This window comes from Chaetodon trifascialis, chromosome 23 (genome assembly GCF_039877785.1).
Source record: "Chaetodon trifascialis isolate fChaTrf1 chromosome 23, fChaTrf1.hap1, whole genome shotgun sequence".
NCBI lineage: Eukaryota > Metazoa > Chordata > Actinopteri > Chaetodontiformes > Chaetodontidae > Chaetodon > Chaetodon trifascialis.
This window is the reverse complement of record NC_092078.1, coordinates 17,610,202-17,629,336: the sequence shown is the minus strand read 5'-3', so window position 1 is coordinate 17,629,336 and position 19,135 is coordinate 17,610,202. Positions and strand designations below refer to the sequence as shown.

Genomic DNA, 19,135 nt, shown 5'->3' with positions numbered 1-19,135 from the left:
ACACACACACACACACACACACACACACACACACACACACACAATGTTGTTACTTTGGTGACTTTGAACAACAACAATACATTTTCTACCTGGATTCTACATAACAGGCCAAGTTGAAGCCCAATACAACAGGCACCATGCACGGGCACGCAACATCATCAAGCGCACCTTTGGGGTCCTTAAAACAAGGTGGCCCTCAATATTCTTGAGGGCCCTTAAGATCCGGCCTTGATTTGCCCCAAAGGTGGTTGGTGCCTGCTGCATCCTGCACAATGTCTGCAGGGCAGCAGGTGACATCCTGGAGGAGGAAGAGGAAGAAGAGGAAGGCCCGGCCCCAGATGACGAGGATGACCCAGGCAACACTGAGATGGATGAGAGGGACCTGTCTGGGAATGGTGTCTGCAGAAGGCTTGCTGCCCAGCTCTCTGCTCTGAAGGAACTGCCTGCATGCCTGAGTGAACATGATTACATCTGGAGAAAAACCCTCTCCAGATGTAGTCATGTTCACTGGAGTTAAACAATATTAAAAACATAACTTAGATGCTATTATAGATACTGTATAGTATATATTCTTTTCTGGTTCTGGTTACATTAAATTCAACTTAAGTTCTTCCTTCTCTGCCATTTTCTTTCAAAAAATCCAGCAGTTCACTCTCCCTGGACCTCTTTCTGCTCTGCCTGGCCCTGCTCTCTCCTGCAGAAGGAGCAGAGGTAGGTGGTGCTCACCACACCACCTATAGTGGCAGTGAGGTTTGCTGCAACAACCAGGGGCGGACTAATTGAGTGCTGCCCCTGGGGTACAGCATCCATTTCACTATACCACTGCCAGGTGGCAGCGGTCACACTCCCGGCCTTTGACTGTTGGTGGGTCTCTTAGCTCCTGAAATAAAGTTTTTAAATATTAGATTGTAAAACTGATTGGCCTGGCAAACCTAAGTAAGTAATTTATTTAAAATAATTCTAAGAAAGGCTCTCAGAATAATATCAAGCACAGAAACAGGGATATTACCTTATATCTTTCAAATTATTCCTTTTTTTTTGTTTTTTTTTGCTTGCTTAGCCATTATGGCCAAGCCCAAAGTGGCAACAAAGTCCCTGGGAAAAACAAATACATGAATAAGTGAGGTGACAGACTACTTCAATAAAATACTAACCATTATGAATGAAGACTGTAAAAATCTGGCTCTAATCCTTGCCCAGCTATACAAGCAATGATACAAGCACTCAAAATCAATACTCACTCCCATCCTGACTTGGCCAAATTTCGTCGGCCAGTGAAAAGGGCCTTGTTTCCCACCCGCCACTGAATTAGGGCCCATGTTTCCTCAGTTGTCCCTCAATTAAAATATTTCTTATGATAGTCTGAATGTACAATGACGTTTGTACGTTTGTGCAGCATGGAAAATGGACAAGCAAACAAACATTTGGTCGAAAGCACAAAGATAGCGCTCTGGTAATAAAAATCATTCATCTTTATTTTGCCCTAAGCCAAACCAATTTCCCCTTGACAAATAATACATCAGTTTCCAAGACTAAAGATTGCCTGCTACATGTGCGGAAAATGAATTATATCCCATGTTTTACTACTACGGAGATATCAGAGCCAGAAGCAGATTTCAAAAGGTCATGCCGAGATAGGGCTGTTTTCAGCGGGGTAACATGTTACCTGCCGGTCATCTTGCTAGCTGGTGATGTATGCTGGCTTTTCCGTTAGCAGGACGACTCTCCAAATCTCTGAAAAACTTTGGAGCAAATTTGAAACTACACGCTATCATGATGAATCGACCACAGATTTAAAGTTTTAACATCCACTTTCTCACATAAAATAATCTTAAAACCACATTCCGTACTACTAAAACAGTAGTATTTTGAAACTTGTAGAAGAAGAAGAAAAAGAAGAAGAAATTATTTATCACACACAAAGGTTAGTTGCACACTACATGCACACACGCCATGCTTCCGTGAAATTATTTTCTCCGCCTTTAACCCATCCTTGGGCCGTCCTTCCTCCGCAGCAGACCAGGAGCAGTGGGCTGACAGCTGACAGCGGCGCCCAGGGACCCAACTCTGTTCGTCACCATTGGTCAGGTGGTGATCTTCTTGCATGTTTTTAGTGGGGGTTATTTAAGGAGGATACCCCGGGTGAACACGGGGAGAACATGCAAACTCCACACAGAAAGGCCCCCTTTTTCCACGAGCAGGAACCGAAGGCATGGTAAATAATCAGATGGAAACAAAATACTAATATTTTTTGTACAAAGTATTTTATATCTATTGCTCAGGTTACATTCCAAAATCAAACAAACCAAAAAATACACTCCCAGGCTAAAATGTTAGTGTGTGTTTACACAAGGTGTGTCCAAACTGTTTCAAAAGGCTGTATGCAGGTTTTTGTTCCAGCCACTCAAGAACACACAGTTTGACCAATCAACTTCTGAAGGCTGAGACCAGTTGAAAACTCTGGAACCCTGGAAAAGTCTGGTGTGCTGCTTCATGGTTGGAAAGAAAACCTGCAGCCACACTGGCCCTTTGTGGAACACTTTGGACATGCCTGCTTTCCACAGTCTGATGGATATAATTAATTGTTTTCAGTTGTGATTTTGTAAAATTATGCAGTGTAGTTTGTATGCTGACCTTAGTACAGTCCATTGATCATGGGTAAGATTTTCTTTAGATTTTTTTTTTCTTGTAATGCTGCTTACATTCTGCAAGCAGGAATACTTCAGTGTAAATTATCAATTACAAACTACAATAACTTAAATATATTTACATCGAAATAGGTTGCCACCCCTCAAAAATTCCTGCCCCCCTCTTGCAACGCGATATATATTTTTCTAGATCCGCCCCTGCTTATGGTAGATTAGGCAGGGAAATCTGTTGGTACACCAGCCCCACCAAGAATTTTCTTCACCAGCCGCCACTGCCAAATAGTAACAAAACACCGTTGGAGGCCTGAATCGTGGGAGCGTGGAGGCCTAAAACTGTAATGGCCGCGTCACTTGTTAACACAAGCACTGAAAATGCAATGAAAATAAAATGGCATGCTAATTTAACAGTACTCACGAATCCATAGACATTCAGCGGAGCAGGTGAGTGGAAACGTAGTAATGGACAGCAGTCAGAGCACAGAGGAAACAGCAGCGACAGACTAGGGCAGCACACCGGCAGGGGGGGAATTACTCTCCATAGTGGTCCATAGTCCATACACTATTTAATGCCGATCTAGCAATAACTTGTCTTCACCAATTTAAGCACATGCAACGCTAACAGTACGACAGCAGTGCTAATGGCAATTACGCTAATGCTATAGCTAATCGCGATTAGCGACACACTCACTTTGCACATGTAACATTTAGTCAGGGTATAAAAACAGTAGAAAACTCGTATTTACTTCGTGTAGATCACGATAAGTCCAACTGTAGGATAACTGGTGGTCAACCCTCGAGTTAGGAACTCACTCACTCACTCACTCACTCACTCACTCACAATACGTAACTTTCGCCCGTCGATAATAATTTGTTTCTGAGTGACTCCAAAACTAGAAAGTTATTCAGCCTACGACTAAGCCCCACCCCTTTCCCTAGTCACGCACCTGAATTGGCTGTTAACCTTACGACCTTCCAATTAAAATAAAGAAACACAGAGATTGACATTGGGCTGCGATCCAAGTTAGACTGTCATACTGGCTACACGTGCTGGTCATACTTATCAAACAAACTATGCTTATGCATGAACTCCAACATTTGACCTGTGAAGATTATGTCTTACATTTTTAAAAAACATAAAAGCATAAATATACATTCTAAACATTCATTTTGCCTTTCTTGAACTATTTACATCCTGTTGTCTAAATTAATTTTAGTCAGGGCTACACAATTCATTAGCATATATAAGTAAACTGCAAGACAAAACATGTAAGTTGTGGCATCAGTAAGCGTCTTTAGCCTCCATCATATCAGCTTGGACAATGGCCATAGTGCACAGGTTTCACTTCAAACTAACAGAGTAAGGTGCCTGGGATTTTTTTTTCCATGATTATGTTGTGTCTAGTTACTTTTGTTACTCACAGCTCTCAAGGGGGAAACTTGTGGTATAAATTACAAGGTCAGTGTCAGAGAAGCTCTGTCCTTACCAGTGAATAATCTCATTCCCAACACACACTCCAACAAAGACACACACTCTCCCCCACATCAGCTCTTCCATTAGCAGGCCTTGGGAGGGAAAGTGGTGGAAGTAATCTTCACACACTCGATGCTCTTGCTCTGTTTCTGCCTCCTGTTCGCTGAGGCAGAAAATCAAATCAGCATTCAGCCATTTCTCATCGCAATCAGATTCTTATTTTCACGCTATAAATCTGGGGATGTAAATGAGATGTTGACACCTGAACATGTCATGCACAAAAAGCGCCTCTTTACGTACAACATGACTCACTGAGAGGTGAAACATGTTTTCTCCTGCAGCATATTTGAGATAAAAACATCATCATCACAGACTCCAGGTCAAGGCCTTTCACATTCTCCACCATATACAGCTATCATGTGACCCAAGTTCTGTTTGTCTGTCTGTCTGGGTGCTGACTGGACTCTGAGTTAAAATTTTCTCTTCAAACAAATACTTATCGTTACTTTCCATGAAACAATACTGACTGTTCACAGTGAGAAGTGCAACCTCCTACTCAGCAGTTTCCACATGTTGGAGACCAGTTTAGTTGAGACACATGTTTATTAATGGTTTGGTCACAAATACAAGTCAAATGGATTTCAGCTGCTCAACACACTCATGCACAGCTGCACGCCTAATGCTCTGTAAAATTGAGGAATTATTGACCCTCTATCACACAGACACACATAATAACCAGGTTCAGTATGTCTTGACTGATCTCTCGATGGTTTCAGTGATAGTAGATTGCTGCCACTTTTTTGTATACTGTAATTTAAAAACTATGCATGGAACATGTATCCAAAATTCATATGAGTATATGCAATTATATAGAACATTTTACTTCTACAAAATAATTAAAGTATATAATTTGATATTGTTTATTATATCTCAATATAACTATTTCTTGTACGTTTGATTTTTCCATTGCCTGGGGCAGAGATCTCGACAAAAATGACCACTTTCAGTTTAAACAACATTTGAAATGAGTAGCATGTTCAGGCTCAGGTGGCCGATGGCTTTGTGAAATCAGCAGAGTCCTAAAAAAAAAGCCACAGATTGCCTGATCAAAGCACACAGCTGTAATGTGTCGCCCTGAAATCCATGCAGGCAGGGGGTCTGCCTGCTCTTAATAACACCTCATGGAGACCTCTGTGCTTTGCGTGAGGCTTCACTGCACTTCAACACACACACACACACACACACACACACACACACACACACACACACACACACACACACACACACACACACAAAATATGCATGCATGTGCACAAGGGAAAAAAACAAGTCAAGCTCTGCAGTCATGTTTTGTATAATAAATGTATTTGTCCAGTCTATATTCAGTGCCCATTCTTCACGTGTTGTTTGCCCAATTAGAGACCTGTTCATCTGTTGTTCCAGGCTGTTGAATGGATCTTGTATAAACCCGTCGACATATGGAGCTGTAATTGCTCTTTCATTGGACAAAAGCCCAGCTAGTGATCCATGCAGGCTGCAGTTTAACCTCGTCATTTCAACTATAAAAAATAGAATTGAAACCAGCTCATCACTCAGTTGCTTCAATCAGTAGTCCATTCAGTAGTTGATTTTTTTTTTAGCTTACTTTCGATCAGAGTGATCACATAATCATCAACAGACAGTTTGACCAGAAATCATGCAACTGCAGGGGTTTTAACTTGCATTTTTTGTGGCACTTTTTTCAGTTTCCTCATTTAAGAATAGATTTTAAATCAAATTTTGTTTCTTCATGACCAGAGTATGAAAAAGAGACAAAAACAAAAAACATCTAAAGTGTATGGGTGCAACAAATCTGGAGTGGAAGGAAGATCTCAACATAGTAGAATACAAAAGTATCAGGAAGAAAGAACCAGAACTGCCAATGCTGGTTCAAATAATGCTCCAAATAATGTATCTATTATCTATTCTACAATAAAAAAATGGCCTGGCTATTCTCTCGCAATACTCTCCCACCCAGAGTGTTTGGTGACCTGTCAAATACTTCTACTCGTGATGGCCGAGCAAAAACAAAGTAGTCTTTTACATCCCCAGTGCAGGAAGGAGCGCTACCACAGGTCATTCCTGCCCACAGCCATCAGACTGTAAGACAGTGCACAATAAATATCCACTCAAATACAAGTTGTACTGATAGCCTGATCACATCTCACATTTTTCCTGTTTTTCATGTGCAATTGTAATTCTTAAATAGGTGTGTACGTATTGTATATATTGTAAATTACCATAAGGTATATAACATTTGTGCAATATTTTTTATTCTTGTTATTTTTTTTGTCTTCTTGTCCTCTGACTTCTTGCAGTCTGTCTTGTTGCTGCTGTAACGTGAATTTCCCCCATTGTGGGGTAAATAAAATCTTATCTTATCTTATCTTATCTTTCATATTTGTCTGCATGGTTGACAGCCTGTTAGTTTTTGGTTTGTTTGTGTTCCTTCTCATTGTGGCTTTTCCTCCAGTTGCTCTGAAATCCATTTCGAAATATGAATTCATCAGAATGGAAAATGCAATTTGCAACAAATCAGTGGCCAAGTTCAAGTAAATTCTGTGAATTCCAATGTCATGAGCTCTCAAAACAATCAACAAAGACAAAATACAGCTTCAAAATCTTTTATTGCCAGCAGAACATTCCACTGCATGTGAATCAATGTTGCTGATTGACAGGAAATCAAGGAGAGCACTTGTATTCTTTCTACCTATCAAACAGGAATAAGGCCTGTTTTACAGTCGAAATTTTAAACTGATGTGAGTGGATTTGTGTGTGTATGTAATTGTGTGTGTGTGTCATTGGGATTTCTGTTTCTCCCACTGTTCTGGCGTGAGGGTCTTCTGTTCAAAAGCATGGATCTCTTTCAGCTCCTCGGCTAAGCACATGTTCACCATCCTGTTGAAACACAACACACAGGTCTGGACTGGAAACATGTTCAGTGGTCAAACCAACATTTTGGATCTGATATCAGGTGTGCTGTGCTCCTGTTGGTAACAAACAAACTTAGCTTACCTACAGGCAATTACATATTTTACCTGGGCTCACCTGACCTGTAAGCCAATCAAAATTGAGACAATAATCTTATTCATCTTACAAATATGTCTTTAAGGCTTTGTAACGTGTGTATTTTGCAATATTGTAGTTGAGCAATGGGGAAAAAAGGACATTTTTTAGTCCAGATGTTTTTTAAGGTGTAGTTCTGGGCAGTAGAATCTAAAACATTACAGCATAAGAGTCAATATTAATCATCATAATAATTAATTAATAATCATTTTGTTTTTTCCAGACAAATTTCTACAACATTCAATCAACAGACTTCAATCAACAGAAAAGCTTTAGCATTTCAGAAAAATAAAGCATGTTGGCCTTGATAAACCCTCAGCTTTGGGTAAGAAGTTTCCAAACTCTTAAATTCTTTGGAGCTACACAGCGGAAACATTTTCTGGATCAGTTTCAGTTATTATTATATTAAAATAAATGACCAGGAATGATATGGCTTACATGTTTAATGTATGTCCATCAAAATAGAGTCAAGTGAGGGCAAGACCCTGAAAATTCTGGGTTTTCAGGGTTCAGATTTGACAAGTGCTGACGTGGCAACTGAAGTCACACTCACACAGTGCTGACGTGAAGGCTTTCCTGTGATTAGATGTTAGGATTGCATGATATCTGTGTTTACATGTGATGCTGCATTAGTGCTGTTAGCAGTCAGTGATGCTGTTGTTTCCTAACCTGCTGTAACAGACTAGCTCTGCATGTATCCACACAAATATTATGTGATGTCATGTTGCATAGCTGTTATATAATAATTTATCAGAATAAATTATATACTGAGCTATATAGATAGATAATCTTAATCTTCTGAATCAAACTGATACCAAAGATCTGACCACAAACCAAACTGCAAACATGCTTTATGTAACAGTTACTGCAATGTGTCATACCTGTGTCTCTGTAACAGCTGCTTGCCCTCAAACTGGGACGACACCACCAGGACTTTGAAGCTGGCTGCACATCTGTTGGGTGAAGTGTCCTCCACATCCTAGAGAAGACATGTTCAATTTAGAACCAACAGTTAGCTTATTACTGTACGTATGATGATGTGCTCTACCTTCCTACCATACTTTAACAGACTGGCCTTTGTCTAAATGAGTCATATAAACCAATAAGACCACAGGCTGTTGACACTCTACCCAGTTTGGTGAGCTGGGGGCCTTCTTAGCACCATATAGCATATAGCTGAACCAACCTCCACTCAAAAATCATTCAATTTAGTGGTGGAGAACAAGCAATACAAATAATAGCCAGAAACCTACCACATGCACTGCCGCGAGCTCCTTTATTAGTTTATCCCGGATGTGATCAGCTGTTACAGCCATGTCTACATGAACAAAGCATACACCGTAACGTTAGGATCAGTTGTTAGTGAGACGCCGGCTATATTTTATAGATTCCTAACTGAGTCTTTTCAAAGAGACACAGACATGCTGACACCGGAAGTAGCGCAGTATTTTTCAAGACTAAAAATTATATATTTTTTTTAAGTATTACATCACCGTTGTGAACTCAAGTTTGAATTTAGATACTTATCATTACCAAAGGTGTGGTGTTGTATGGTGCTCTTCCTAATTTCTGTCAACATGCGTGATGAACATGCGTGAAGGTGTTGTCACAACCTAATAACTGACAGAAGAAATGTCCAATTGTATTAGGGCAATGAGGACTAAGGCCAATCAGATGGGGTATATACACATGATGGGTGGGACACATTTTTCAAAGTAGCGAATCATAATATTAGAGGTCCTTAGAGAAAGACGAACAAAATATTAATAATGATTAACGTAAACAAAAACATACGCTTAGAGTTCACGCAGTTTAAGATGTAGAGGTACTCATTAGTTTTTGTTTGTACTGGGAGCTCTTTTATTAGAGTCGCAGTGAGACACTTTGAGTCCTTTTGAAAGGCATTCTGTCAGGCAGTTTCATGGGCTACTAAGACATACACCGTTTACATGGTACCGGGATGGAGTGAGGGATGGAGAGAGTGATGGCGTTGTGCGTGAAAGTGTATGAAGCATTAATCTGTGAGAAAATTTTACTAGTAATATTGCTGTGAGAATGGTATTATTACCGTTATTAAATTCGCTGATATGTTCTAGTACTTTTAGCTTTCGCCTTTTTGTAACCCTGTACACTAGTCATACAGTCAACGTCATGCTTATACAAAGCTAGTAACTTAACGTTAGCTAATTTAGGATCTTCAGAACAACACTCCACTTGTTTTCCTCCACAATGGTTGTCGAGGTGGAAAGCTTCTTTGGTGTGTACATGCTGTACTGCACCAATCCTAAATTCAAAGGCCGTATTTATATCGGCTTCACTGTGAACCCTGAACGCAGGATCGGACAGCACAACGCAGGAAGGCACAGAGGGGGAGCCAAGAGGACCAGTGGAAGAGGACCATGGTGTGACACACTGCACTCACTGAATGATACACACGATGGACACTGTGTAGTCACATAATGAGTGATTTCTGCATATGTTTGTTTTGTTCAGGGAGATGGTCCTTATTATACACGGCTTTCCCTCTGATATTGCAGCCCTGAGGGTAAGTATGGCTTTTGAAGTGACTGCATAACGTTTTGTATCAAAGTGGATTATATTAAATGTGACGACATTCCATCCACAATATGAAGAATTGGTATTTACCTGAAATCTCTGTTGGTGTCACAGTGTGAAGGCCCCTGAAACAGAACTTTACCTGTGTTTGGAGAAGAGGAACCAAACTTCCTTGACATAGTTCCCCCTAAAAAGTCCCTGCTCTGAGTGATGTACTTTCCAGTGGGTGCTGTTTGAAGGATTGAATGTTGCTCACAGGTCAAAAGACTTTGCAGCTGCGTTAACATGTGTACAGTGTCATTTACACTGGTCTAATAAATGCCATAGGTGCCTCTAGAATCGATATGGATGCTCATTGTTAGTGCTCATGTTCTAAAGCAGAAATAAGTATAATCAAATACTCAGCTGATTGTCTACTATGAAAACATGTTGCAGAGTTTTAAGTCTCATTTACATCCAGTCATTACATCCACTGAAACATCATTCACTTCACAGCAAAGAACATTCTCATCAGTCTAGTGTGACTGATCTCCATGGATCAGTCAATGGACTTTAGTTCCAATGTTAGATTCTGAGTTAAGGTCTGTGGCTCAGCAGTTTCTGGAAATATTTGGTCCAAAAATAACTCCTCTTTTCATCCTGGAAAAAAAAAATGTCAGAACTCAAAAAGCAACGGCATCTACATGATGCAGGTTCATTCTTACTGATGCAGAATAGCAAGATCACCTCAACTACAGTCTTTTCACTCACACTTAATTTACTTCCATAAAAAGCAAATAAACCCTGTTTACTGTACAGATTTGCTCCTAAGTAGCTTTTTTGTCTGGTAGCCTTTAAACTATGAATAATTCCAACTATCATTGTTACATTTCTCAGTTTGAGTGGGCATGGCAGCACCCTCACTCCTCCAGACGTCTCTCCCATGTCTCACGGCGCTTCAGGAAAGAGTCAAGCCTGCAGTTCCACTGGCGCGTTGTCTCCAACATGCTACAGGTGGCGCCCTGGAACAGACTGCCGCTGACAACCCGCTGGCTGAAACAGGAGTACAGGATGGACTTTGAGCCCAGTCTGCAGCCTCCGCTGCACATCCCCATTGCTTTTGGGAGTGTGAGAGCCAAGAAGAAGCTGCCGCTGCAGCCTACAGGAGAGGAGGAGGAGACATCCAGGTGTTTCCTCTGTAAAGGGCAGCTGAAGGTAGAGCCTCTTCACATATCAATAAGAATTTTGTTCTGTCTAAAGATTTTTATAGCTTTTAACCCTTAACCTGTACATGAACAGACTGTAGTGTAAAATTAGCTATTTTAGGAGGGGATGATCATATAGAGCTCTTCTTCAACAATACTTGAACTTGATAGGCTCACTAGCAGCTCATGAGGCTGTAACTAGGCTGGACAACAAAAAACATTTGCTCCATCATTCAAGGGTTGAAAAACTGTTGTGGTTCTTACACTCTGACTTTGGCTCAAAGCACAGTTCAAAGAACATTACATAATGCTTGGATTCTTATGTATGTCATGTTACCATGTCACCAACTATTGGATGCCATCATGACATCTAACATACAAAATGTTGCATGGTAGCATGCTAGCATACTATTATTTGCATGTTAGCAAATTGCTATAACATGTTAGTTTGTTAGCTTGCTAAAATACTGATATTAGAATGTTAATATGACACAACACACCAAACAAACAAAACAGGTCAAATCCAATAAGATATAATATGAACTTAGAGCTCAGTTAGACATTTAATTTTACTTTGGGTTCACAGTTGAAAACTTGCTAGCACTCTCACTTGTACTGTCTGTGCTGTTTCTCTCTTCTTCTCCTTAGGTGTCAGAAAAGCTGACCTGCTTCCACCCGTCCTGTAGAATGAGCAGTCATGTGATCTGCCTTGCCAAACATTTTCTGAAGTCAGAGCTGTCCCACCTCCTGCCAGTGGAGGGTGAATGTCCGGCCTGCCGCTGCTCTCTGCTGTGGGGGAGTCTCATCCGACACAAACACGGCTGCTATGGAGACCTGGAGGAGATCGCGCTGTCCGCATCCCAAGTAAGTTATTGGCCACTTAAGTTACAGAGGGTGTGCAGCTCAATCTGTTCAATGCTCAGCCCAAATATGACCTGTCTGTGTCTGAACTTTTCCTACTTTGTACATATTGTACATTAAAAGGCTGTTTGGTAATCCAAATAAAAGGAAAATAGATCCATAGAGCCATCTGTACTAAAGCAAAGATTTATTTAAAAAATCTGATGTATTACAAGTGAATGCAGCTTTTGCTTTACTGTTTTTTTTCTTCTGATCTCCCACAGAGCCACTGGGCAGATGAACTGCTGATATGAAGGAGTGGAACCTTCAAAAATGAACTCCTATTTCCTTTTTAATGAACTGTGGTGACACATGACATGGAGAATTATTTATAAGGACTTAAAGCTAAACAAACATGTACAGTAGCTTCATAACGTCTGTCCTGAGGCAATGAGCACATGTCCAGCATCTCTCCAGGATGCTCCATTGTTGCAATTCTGATCATGAAGCCAGTTCTGTTCTAATATATGTTTAATAAAAGAAGATTGTTTTGTACTGTTCATGAAGTCTAGTTTTCTGTCACTACCTGAAAACAGTTAATATTTAGTTTTACTATGTGACAGTTATATGGAAGCCCTAAGAGGCAAATGAGAAAAAAGATCTGGTGACTCATTTTCTAAGTCTGGTCTCAATTGTTTATATCCTCTGTTTATGATTTAAGAACAGGTGAAAGAAAGGTTCCTTACCTTTTTTTCATCTGTGAAAACAGGTGAGAGAAAACAGTGTTTGTTGTAAAACCCATTTTTGCCACAAGGGGTTGAAGTGCACCACACATGGCAGAAGTTTGCTCTCAAGGCCTCCTGCCAGAGAGCTTTCTGGTAGAACGTCATTATTTCACCTGTTCTTAAATCAAGAACACAGTAGAGACAACAGCTTAGATTTCACTTGCCTCTCAGGGTTTCTGTACAGTTAGCCTTCAAATCTCTCAATGTGTAATTACAGATGGTAAGCTGCTCCTCAGGTGGTTAAAACCAGTGTTCCCACAGACAACACTGAGGACATGACCTCAGTGTCCTCAGTGTAACTACAGACCTGATATATTGTGGACCTGTCCAACCTGCCTCTGAGACACAGTGCAAACAGACAGAAAGGGTCAAAGTGGAGCAGCACATGGACAGAAGGTTAAATAATACCAGGGTCTCTGTAAAGTGTATGTGTGACAGTCTCGTTTTACTGTCCAGCGGCACCGCACCCTCTAAAAAGACCAAGAAAAATAACAACTCCTTCACATTTGTTAGCTTTTTATTATCAATGGTTGTTAGGTGCAGTGACAAAGAGAACAACAGTCAAGCATTATTCAGGTTATAATCATCATAAAGTAAGCAACAATCTGAAGAAAAACATTTTCAGAAAAGGATTAATGTGCGTCAGTGTGTGATTTCCCTCATGTTGCAAGTGGTAAAATGAAGTTTCATCTTTATACAGTTGAGCCTGTGTGATGTTCCTGAGTACATGTAAAAGTTTTACTGTGTACCACTGAAAGAAGAACTAATACAGTCTTCCTCTTCCAAAAGAAAAGGTGAGTTCAAAAGAAGTGAAATTCACAGTCCTCTTGGGGGTTTTGCTGCTCCGCTCTGGTCTGATGTGACCAGTGGCTTATGGTGGCTAATGTTCACAAACTCACGTCACAGACCTCTTCACTGCTACTCTTACATGCTATAGAGATGCTTTAATGTCCTTCTGTTCATGCATCAGGCATTTGTCCCTTGTGCCTACTGTGGCATTAACTGACAAAAACAGCCTTTGATTAAAGTGAACATTAGAGGAGCTCGTATAAAAACATATCTAATATATCAGTGTATATATACAGTAATATGCAAAGTGTGAAGACATTGTAACTGTACTAAACATCCTGTTCATTCTTAAAGCTGCATTCATTGCTTGGGTACAGTGGACCAAGCTGTAAACACAAATTGGACGTGTTTTCACCTTATGTTTTTATGGTGTGCGTGTTAGCAAAAATTTGCATATTTGTTCAGCAGACACAGAACAATATTAGCATTCAGTCATGTTCCTGTCAACGTGATTGGAAGTTCAATATTCACTCCTTTTAGCTCTTTTTTGGTCTCCTTTGGCTCCTGAGAAAAATGTCTGGCTCAATAAAACACTCCACTATGTTCACAGCTAGTCTCAGATCAGATCTGTGCTGTGTGGTGCTGGGCGGCTACTGTCCGGTGGCCAATAAGGAGGTTGATAAAAATGGACTTTCTGGGCCATACAACCAAACCAATGAGCTAAATGAGGCTAAAAAGATCTGCAGAGCGGAGGGGAACTGCAGAGTAGAACTCAGGGTGTGTCACTACTAGCAAACCCTTTCACATTACACATTTGTCATTTGATCCATCGTTAATATAAAAATACTGATTAGTATAGCTTTAACTTGATAGCATTTGTATGTAGCTGTCCATCTGTCTCCTCACTGTTGAGCAGGGGGGACTTGCACAGTGATCACCGGCTGAGAGGGACAGAAAACAAAGAAAAGAACAAATTGAAGCCATGGAAGCAGACTTGGTTGCTAGATTTGTAACACTGCGAGAAAGTCTTCGCAGCTCTGTTGCAACAGTTACTCACCATTTTGGGAGCCGGCAAACAGCAGTTGACCACCTTGCAGCAGTAGGCAGCCAGAGTGATAGAGATGGCCATGAGAGCAACCTGAATGAGCACACTCTCAGCAAAAAAGTGGGAGCGGGTGCTCTGTAAGGGCAGATTTAAGGGTCATTATGAATGTACGGTGTGTTATGACTCATCACTGAACAATACAATTTCATTACTGGCCCAATCCAAGCCTAAAACATGGAAATATTGTTCTTATAATGAGCAAACGTCACTCACCTCAATGTTATGACAGGTTTCACCGTAATGTAATGTGAAGTTGTCGTAGTAGTAGTTCCAGCAGAAAGAGATCGGCTCCCCCATTTTAATCAGGACTAAGACAATGTTAAAAGCGGAGGCACCACTGGCCACAATCTGCATCCCCAAGCAGGCCCTCAGCTGAGAGACGCAGGCGAAAACGGGACATTAAAAAGACATTTACAGACTGGACAAAAGAAAAGCAAACGGCAATTTGTTCGATTTTGTTGATATCTAAATCTTGAGATAATAATTACAATTGTAAATCATGTTCATCTTATATGTTGTGCTGTGCAGAGTCACAGCTAAGATGAATCACTGCTGGATCAGCAGGTTTGGGGCGCAGGGCAGACATTTGCAGCTGCTCACACATGCAGGCCGGTGTCACTTTGATCTGCGGCTGATGGAGTCTTTGAAACTCGTGCATTTAGCTTCTCGTCCCTGTTCCTTCACTACATGCTCCGCTCTGCTCCTGACAGCTGTGCTGTCTACCCCCCCGCCTGATGCCAATCACAGGAGCAGCACGGCTGAGTCTCAATCCACTGACAGGCTCAGTGAACTTGTGTAACAACCAGCTCAATTCAGCCTTCCTCAGCGACTGACGTGACTCATCTCACAGAGGAAGTGGCAAAGACTGACGGCAGCTCTTTTCTGTGGCACGGTGGGTCCATGCGTGCAACAGTCTTCATTTCTCATGGCAGCCATTTTGGTGAGTGATGTTAGTTTCTGTCTGCTGCTCTGAGGGCAGTAGGCCTGGATCTGTATGTGGTACTCGTTAATATTGCTTGTGTACTATTGGTGATCATTCTAGTGGCTCCTCTCCACCCAGGTCACTCACCGTTGGCAGATGGAGGTTCTGTGCTGCTATAGCCACGCTCCCAGCTATTGCCACCTGTGAAGAGAACACAAGTCTCAAACTCAGAACAAGCTCAACATCAGGACTAAGTCTGGAATTTCACGAAAAGCTGCCTGCTGAGGGTAAAATGGTCGTTTGAGCAGGAAATCATGAAGGGACAAATAAAGTGGTCTGAACACAATTTGTCATTGGAGAGTCAATCAACTGACAGTCCCAACATGCACCAGTGGAAAATTAAGAACTATGAAAATCAGCGGTGATCATTGTTGATTAGGAGTGACTAATGAGGAGAAAATCTGCTATCATGGTATGTGTAATTTGAAATCATCATGTCAACTTAAATACATTTTCTGGATTCTCCGTTGATTAAGTGTTTATGGATAAAATAGCCAGACAAGAATAATATTAGTATACTTAACATGATAGGTTCTACTCATCCTGTGAAAACAGTAGTGTTCTGCAGCTGATCATATTCACTGGTTCATTTATTTACGCAGGGCCCCATTAATCACGGTTACAGCAACATTTGGTACTTTTCCTGACGCTCACATGAATGAAAATTCTAATATTGTCAGTTAAATTAAATAAAGATGGTGAAAATGGTACAAACATCTAACATTCACAATAAAAGTAAGACTTATCAATATCAATAACAAACACTGAGACTAGTACAAAGGACAGCTCTACGTCATGTCATCACCTCTGAATTGAAGCCATCAGTGAAGCAAACGTACATCTCTTAATGACAAATAAAAGCAGAATGATTGGCTCTCTTCATCAACATCACATCTTTTAAGAACCAGACAGGTCCAGTATTTAGCTGCTGCACTTCTTGTGCAAACAGAATGAATTTAACATTTCAAACTTGAATTACCGCCTTGTGGAGGTCTGCCTCCACCAACCAGCCAAAGTGCAGCTTTCATCCATGACTGTCCAGACTCATACAATGTCTGTAGTGAAGACTTTGAAGGAATTTAATAAAAGGTATTGAGTGTGTTTTTTGTTGAAATGGAAGTTCTCACTTAGAGGCTGTTTTTCCAGAGGACTGACCGAGAGCTTCATCACATGGTGCAATGACAAACACCTCAAGCTTACTATCAGCAGAACCATTGAGCTTGTGGTGACAATGCTTCAAATATGGATGTTGCTGCAATGAAGGTACAAACTGTAAAACGTGGATGCTTCACACACATCTTCAACCCGACGGCACAGAAGATCTAAACAATCAGCACAGTGTGAAGGTTAGTGTCACCGATTCAGCACCTGTCCATATGTGAAATATGGTCTCAGTCTCCTTCTGTTCCTGAGTTATGGATAGAAAAGTGTTTCTGTAGAACATCATGATGTCACAATGAAGCTGACCTTTGACCTTTTGGATATAAAATGTTATCACATCATCATTTTATGCCATGAGACATTTGTGTGAATGTTTGGCATAATTAAAGTCAGAATTTCCTCTATTTGCTTGAGGCATCACATTCACCAGAACGGGACGTACGCACCTTCGCCTGGACGGACGGAAAATCTGGAAACATAATGCCTCCGGCTGCTTATCAAAACAACCTGCTAATGAATTCCATGCCAGCATTGCTCGATCCTCAAAAGTTTGCATAGTAAATAATGATGTTAGTGCAACAGCTTTCTTTGAGGTACCTGGAGTTTTGCTTAGAATGATATTTCTTAAAGGAGACAAGAACCTTGTTTTATTGCCACCAGTTGCATTATGGGAATTGTAGGATGCAGTCAGTGGTTTTGGAGTCCATACTAGAGTCTGTAAGTCAGCTTCTGCTGCTTGGATTTTGGTCATTTGTCTCCCAACTTTATGGAAGTCCAATACTCATTCAGTGGCCTGGAGCTTTAAAGACCTGACAAAACACTGATCCATCACATGATCTAAAAATCATTTGACTGTCAGTTTGCATCATTGTCTTACATATATTGTCACATCATCCAACCCTCCGTCTGATCTGAGGTTTAAGCTTTGACTGGGCCGTGTTCTTACCAGCAGAGATGAAATGAATAAAGGTATGTCACTCTCCATGTGAGTCAGGCCTTTGGACAGAAACACAGCCACACAGGTGATCTGAAAGGCGCTCAGGCCAATCTGAGTGATCTGGACAGCAGAGAGAAGAGATGCTAAGATCGCAAACCTGCTGTCAATTTCAGTTTGAAACACGCGCACACGCACGCACGCACACACTGTACCCCCAGAGCTTTGGGTTCACCCTCCAGATACTTCTCTTTCCTGTGGACGTTTCTCTGGAAGGTAACTGCGACCAGCGGGCTCTGAGCTGCACCGGTACCTTCTTCCATGACTCTTGGTTCATCTGAAACGGCCACAAACCAACTTAACTTCACGCATAAGTGGAGGCTGGAAAAGAGAAGCGCTTGCACTGCAGTCACATGTGCTGCGGAAGTTCAGCTTTAGCGTATCGAGCAGAACGCAACATCTGGATCTCATCAGCTCTGTACAAAACATGGATTTTCAAACACAGTTTTGTCAATATTAGCTCAGATAGGAAAAAACGGATAAACAAAGCGTCTCCGTACCTGCCATGGTCACGATCAGCCTGCTTCCACTTCTTGAACGGATGTCTTCGCTCTGTAAACGTCTTTAACCGCTAATCCCTGGCTGCAGATTGGAAGTTTTGCAACAATTTTGTGGATGTGGGTGATCAAGTCCCGCCCCTGTCCCTGCAACATGACTCCTGCTGCGCATTTCCTCTAACCCGGTCCATGAGCTGGCCTAAAGCAGAAGGCTGACAGCTGCTGTGACTGCAGACATGTTCGAGCCCAACAGCTGCAGCGCACTCAAGATTTGCGAGGACTCGTGCAAAGGTTTCGATGGAAGCTATGAAAGGGAAAGCTCACAGCAAAGCTTTCCTTCAGCAGGACAAATATTTGTTTTGAGGAGGCAGATTTGACCCACAGGCAGCTGAGCATCTGTCAGCCACACTGAAGGTCCACCGAGGCCCTCAGGCAAACGCTCCTGATGGAGACAAACTCTGGCTGTCCTGGGTCCAACTCCGACATTAGTGATCATTCTCAGATCTGTGCTTTAACCTCCTAAGACCCGAACTCTTGCATGGCATGCATATTTAATTTGTCTTTTCTATTTGGGCAGATTAGGACCTGATGAGTGTAATGTCCTTCTATGTGGACACCAGGCCCTTGTAGAGCAAAATTTAGTATTGTGGTCTAGACAACCCAAAATGTGATGTCCACACATGCGGACGCCAGGTCAAAGGAGGATAAATGTCATCTCAGACCACTGGTTATATACTCAGGGGCATTTTATTGATGCAACACTTTGATCATACACTTCAGCAAGTTTAGCTTCAGATATAAGCCTCAAGGTGAACTTCAGGAAAACCTCTTCATGTTTATTCTGGGACATTTCTAAACTGTGTTTAGTAAAACACGATACAAATAAAGGAATGAAAAGAAACAATAATACAATTCACAAAAACTCCTCTAGTACGGATACTTTGAGCAGCAGGGAAGTGGATTAGTGTAAACACTGAACACCTTCCCTGGGGATCAGAGGACACTTTCCCACATCCTG

At 41.4% G+C, this 19,135-nt stretch overlaps 3 protein-coding genes across 3 annotated transcripts; 1 reads left to right on the top strand and 2 right to left on the bottom strand.

The window, feature by feature from the left end:
• Positions 1 to 6,766: 6,766 nt before the first annotated feature.
• Positions 6,767 to 8,803, bottom strand: LOC139351500 (bolA-like protein 2). Its single transcript, XM_070993433.1, has 4 exons — positions 8,758 to 8,803; positions 8,478 to 8,542; positions 8,106 to 8,203; positions 6,767 to 7,056 (listed from the first exon to the last, which is right to left on the bottom strand). The coding sequence occupies exons 1-4, from the start codon at positions 8,801 to 8,803 to the stop codon at positions 6,957 to 6,959; spliced, it is 309 nt and encodes a 102-aa protein (XP_070849534.1). The 3' UTR covers positions 6,767 to 6,956.
• Positions 8,804 to 9,160: 357 nt separating this feature from the next.
• Positions 9,161 to 12,364, top strand: slx1b (SLX1 homolog B, structure-specific endonuclease subunit). Its single transcript, XM_070993437.1, has 5 exons — positions 9,161 to 9,626; positions 9,718 to 9,769; positions 10,657 to 10,974; positions 11,613 to 11,828; positions 12,089 to 12,364. Exons 1-5 carry the CDS (start codon positions 9,454 to 9,456, stop codon positions 12,116 to 12,118), a joined length of 789 nt encoding a protein of 262 aa, XP_070849538.1. The 5' UTR covers positions 9,161 to 9,453; the 3' UTR covers positions 12,119 to 12,364.
• A 726-nt stretch (positions 12,365 to 13,090) lies between these two features.
• On the bottom strand, positions 13,091 to 18,732 carry LOC139351462 (membrane-spanning 4-domains subfamily A member 4A-like). Its single transcript, XM_070993386.1, has 7 exons — positions 18,121 to 18,732; positions 17,776 to 17,897; positions 17,573 to 17,683; positions 15,553 to 15,606; positions 14,697 to 14,855; positions 14,436 to 14,558; positions 13,091 to 14,319 (listed from the first exon to the last, which is right to left on the bottom strand). Exons 1-7 carry the CDS (start codon positions 18,125 to 18,127, stop codon positions 14,281 to 14,283), a joined length of 615 nt encoding a protein of 204 aa, XP_070849487.1. The 5' UTR covers positions 18,128 to 18,732; the 3' UTR covers positions 13,091 to 14,280.
• Positions 18,733 to 19,135: the final 403 nt, after the last annotated feature.

Excerpts from the sequence above, each read along its gene's own strand:
- slx1b (XM_070993437.1), top strand. The coding sequence starts at position 9,454 with ATGGTTGTCGAGGTGGAAAGCTTCTTTGGTGTGTACATGCTGTACTGC. Across the intron at positions 10,975-11,612 it reads TCTGTAAAGGGCAGCTGAAG|GTGTCAGAAAAGCTGACCTG; the intron begins GTAGAGCCTCTT and ends TCTTCTCCTTAG. Across the intron at positions 11,829-12,088 it reads TCGCGCTGTCCGCATCCCAA|AGCCACTGGGCAGATGAACT; the intron begins GTAAGTTATTGG and ends GATCTCCCACAG.
- LOC139351462 (XM_070993386.1), bottom strand. Across the intron at positions 17,684-17,775 it reads GTGAACCCAAAGCTCTGGGG|ATCACTCAGATTGGCCTGAG; the intron begins GTACAGTGTGTG and ends TCTGCTGTCCAG. Across the intron at positions 14,856-15,552 it reads AGAACCTCCATCTGCCAACG|CTGAGGGCCTGCTTGGGGAT; the intron begins GTGAGTGACCTG and ends TGCGTCTCTCAG.
- LOC139351500 (XM_070993433.1), bottom strand. The coding sequence starts at position 8,803 with ATGTTGACAGAAATTAGGAAGAGCACCATACAACACCACACCTTTG. Across the intron at positions 8,204-8,477 it reads AGCTCGCGGCAGTGCATGTG|GATGTGGAGGACACTTCACC; the intron begins GTAGGTTTCTGG and ends TGTCTTCTCTAG. Across the intron at positions 7,057-8,105 it reads CAGCTGTTACAGAGACACAG|GATGGTGAACATGTGCTTAG; the intron begins GTATGACACATT and ends GTGTTTCAACAG.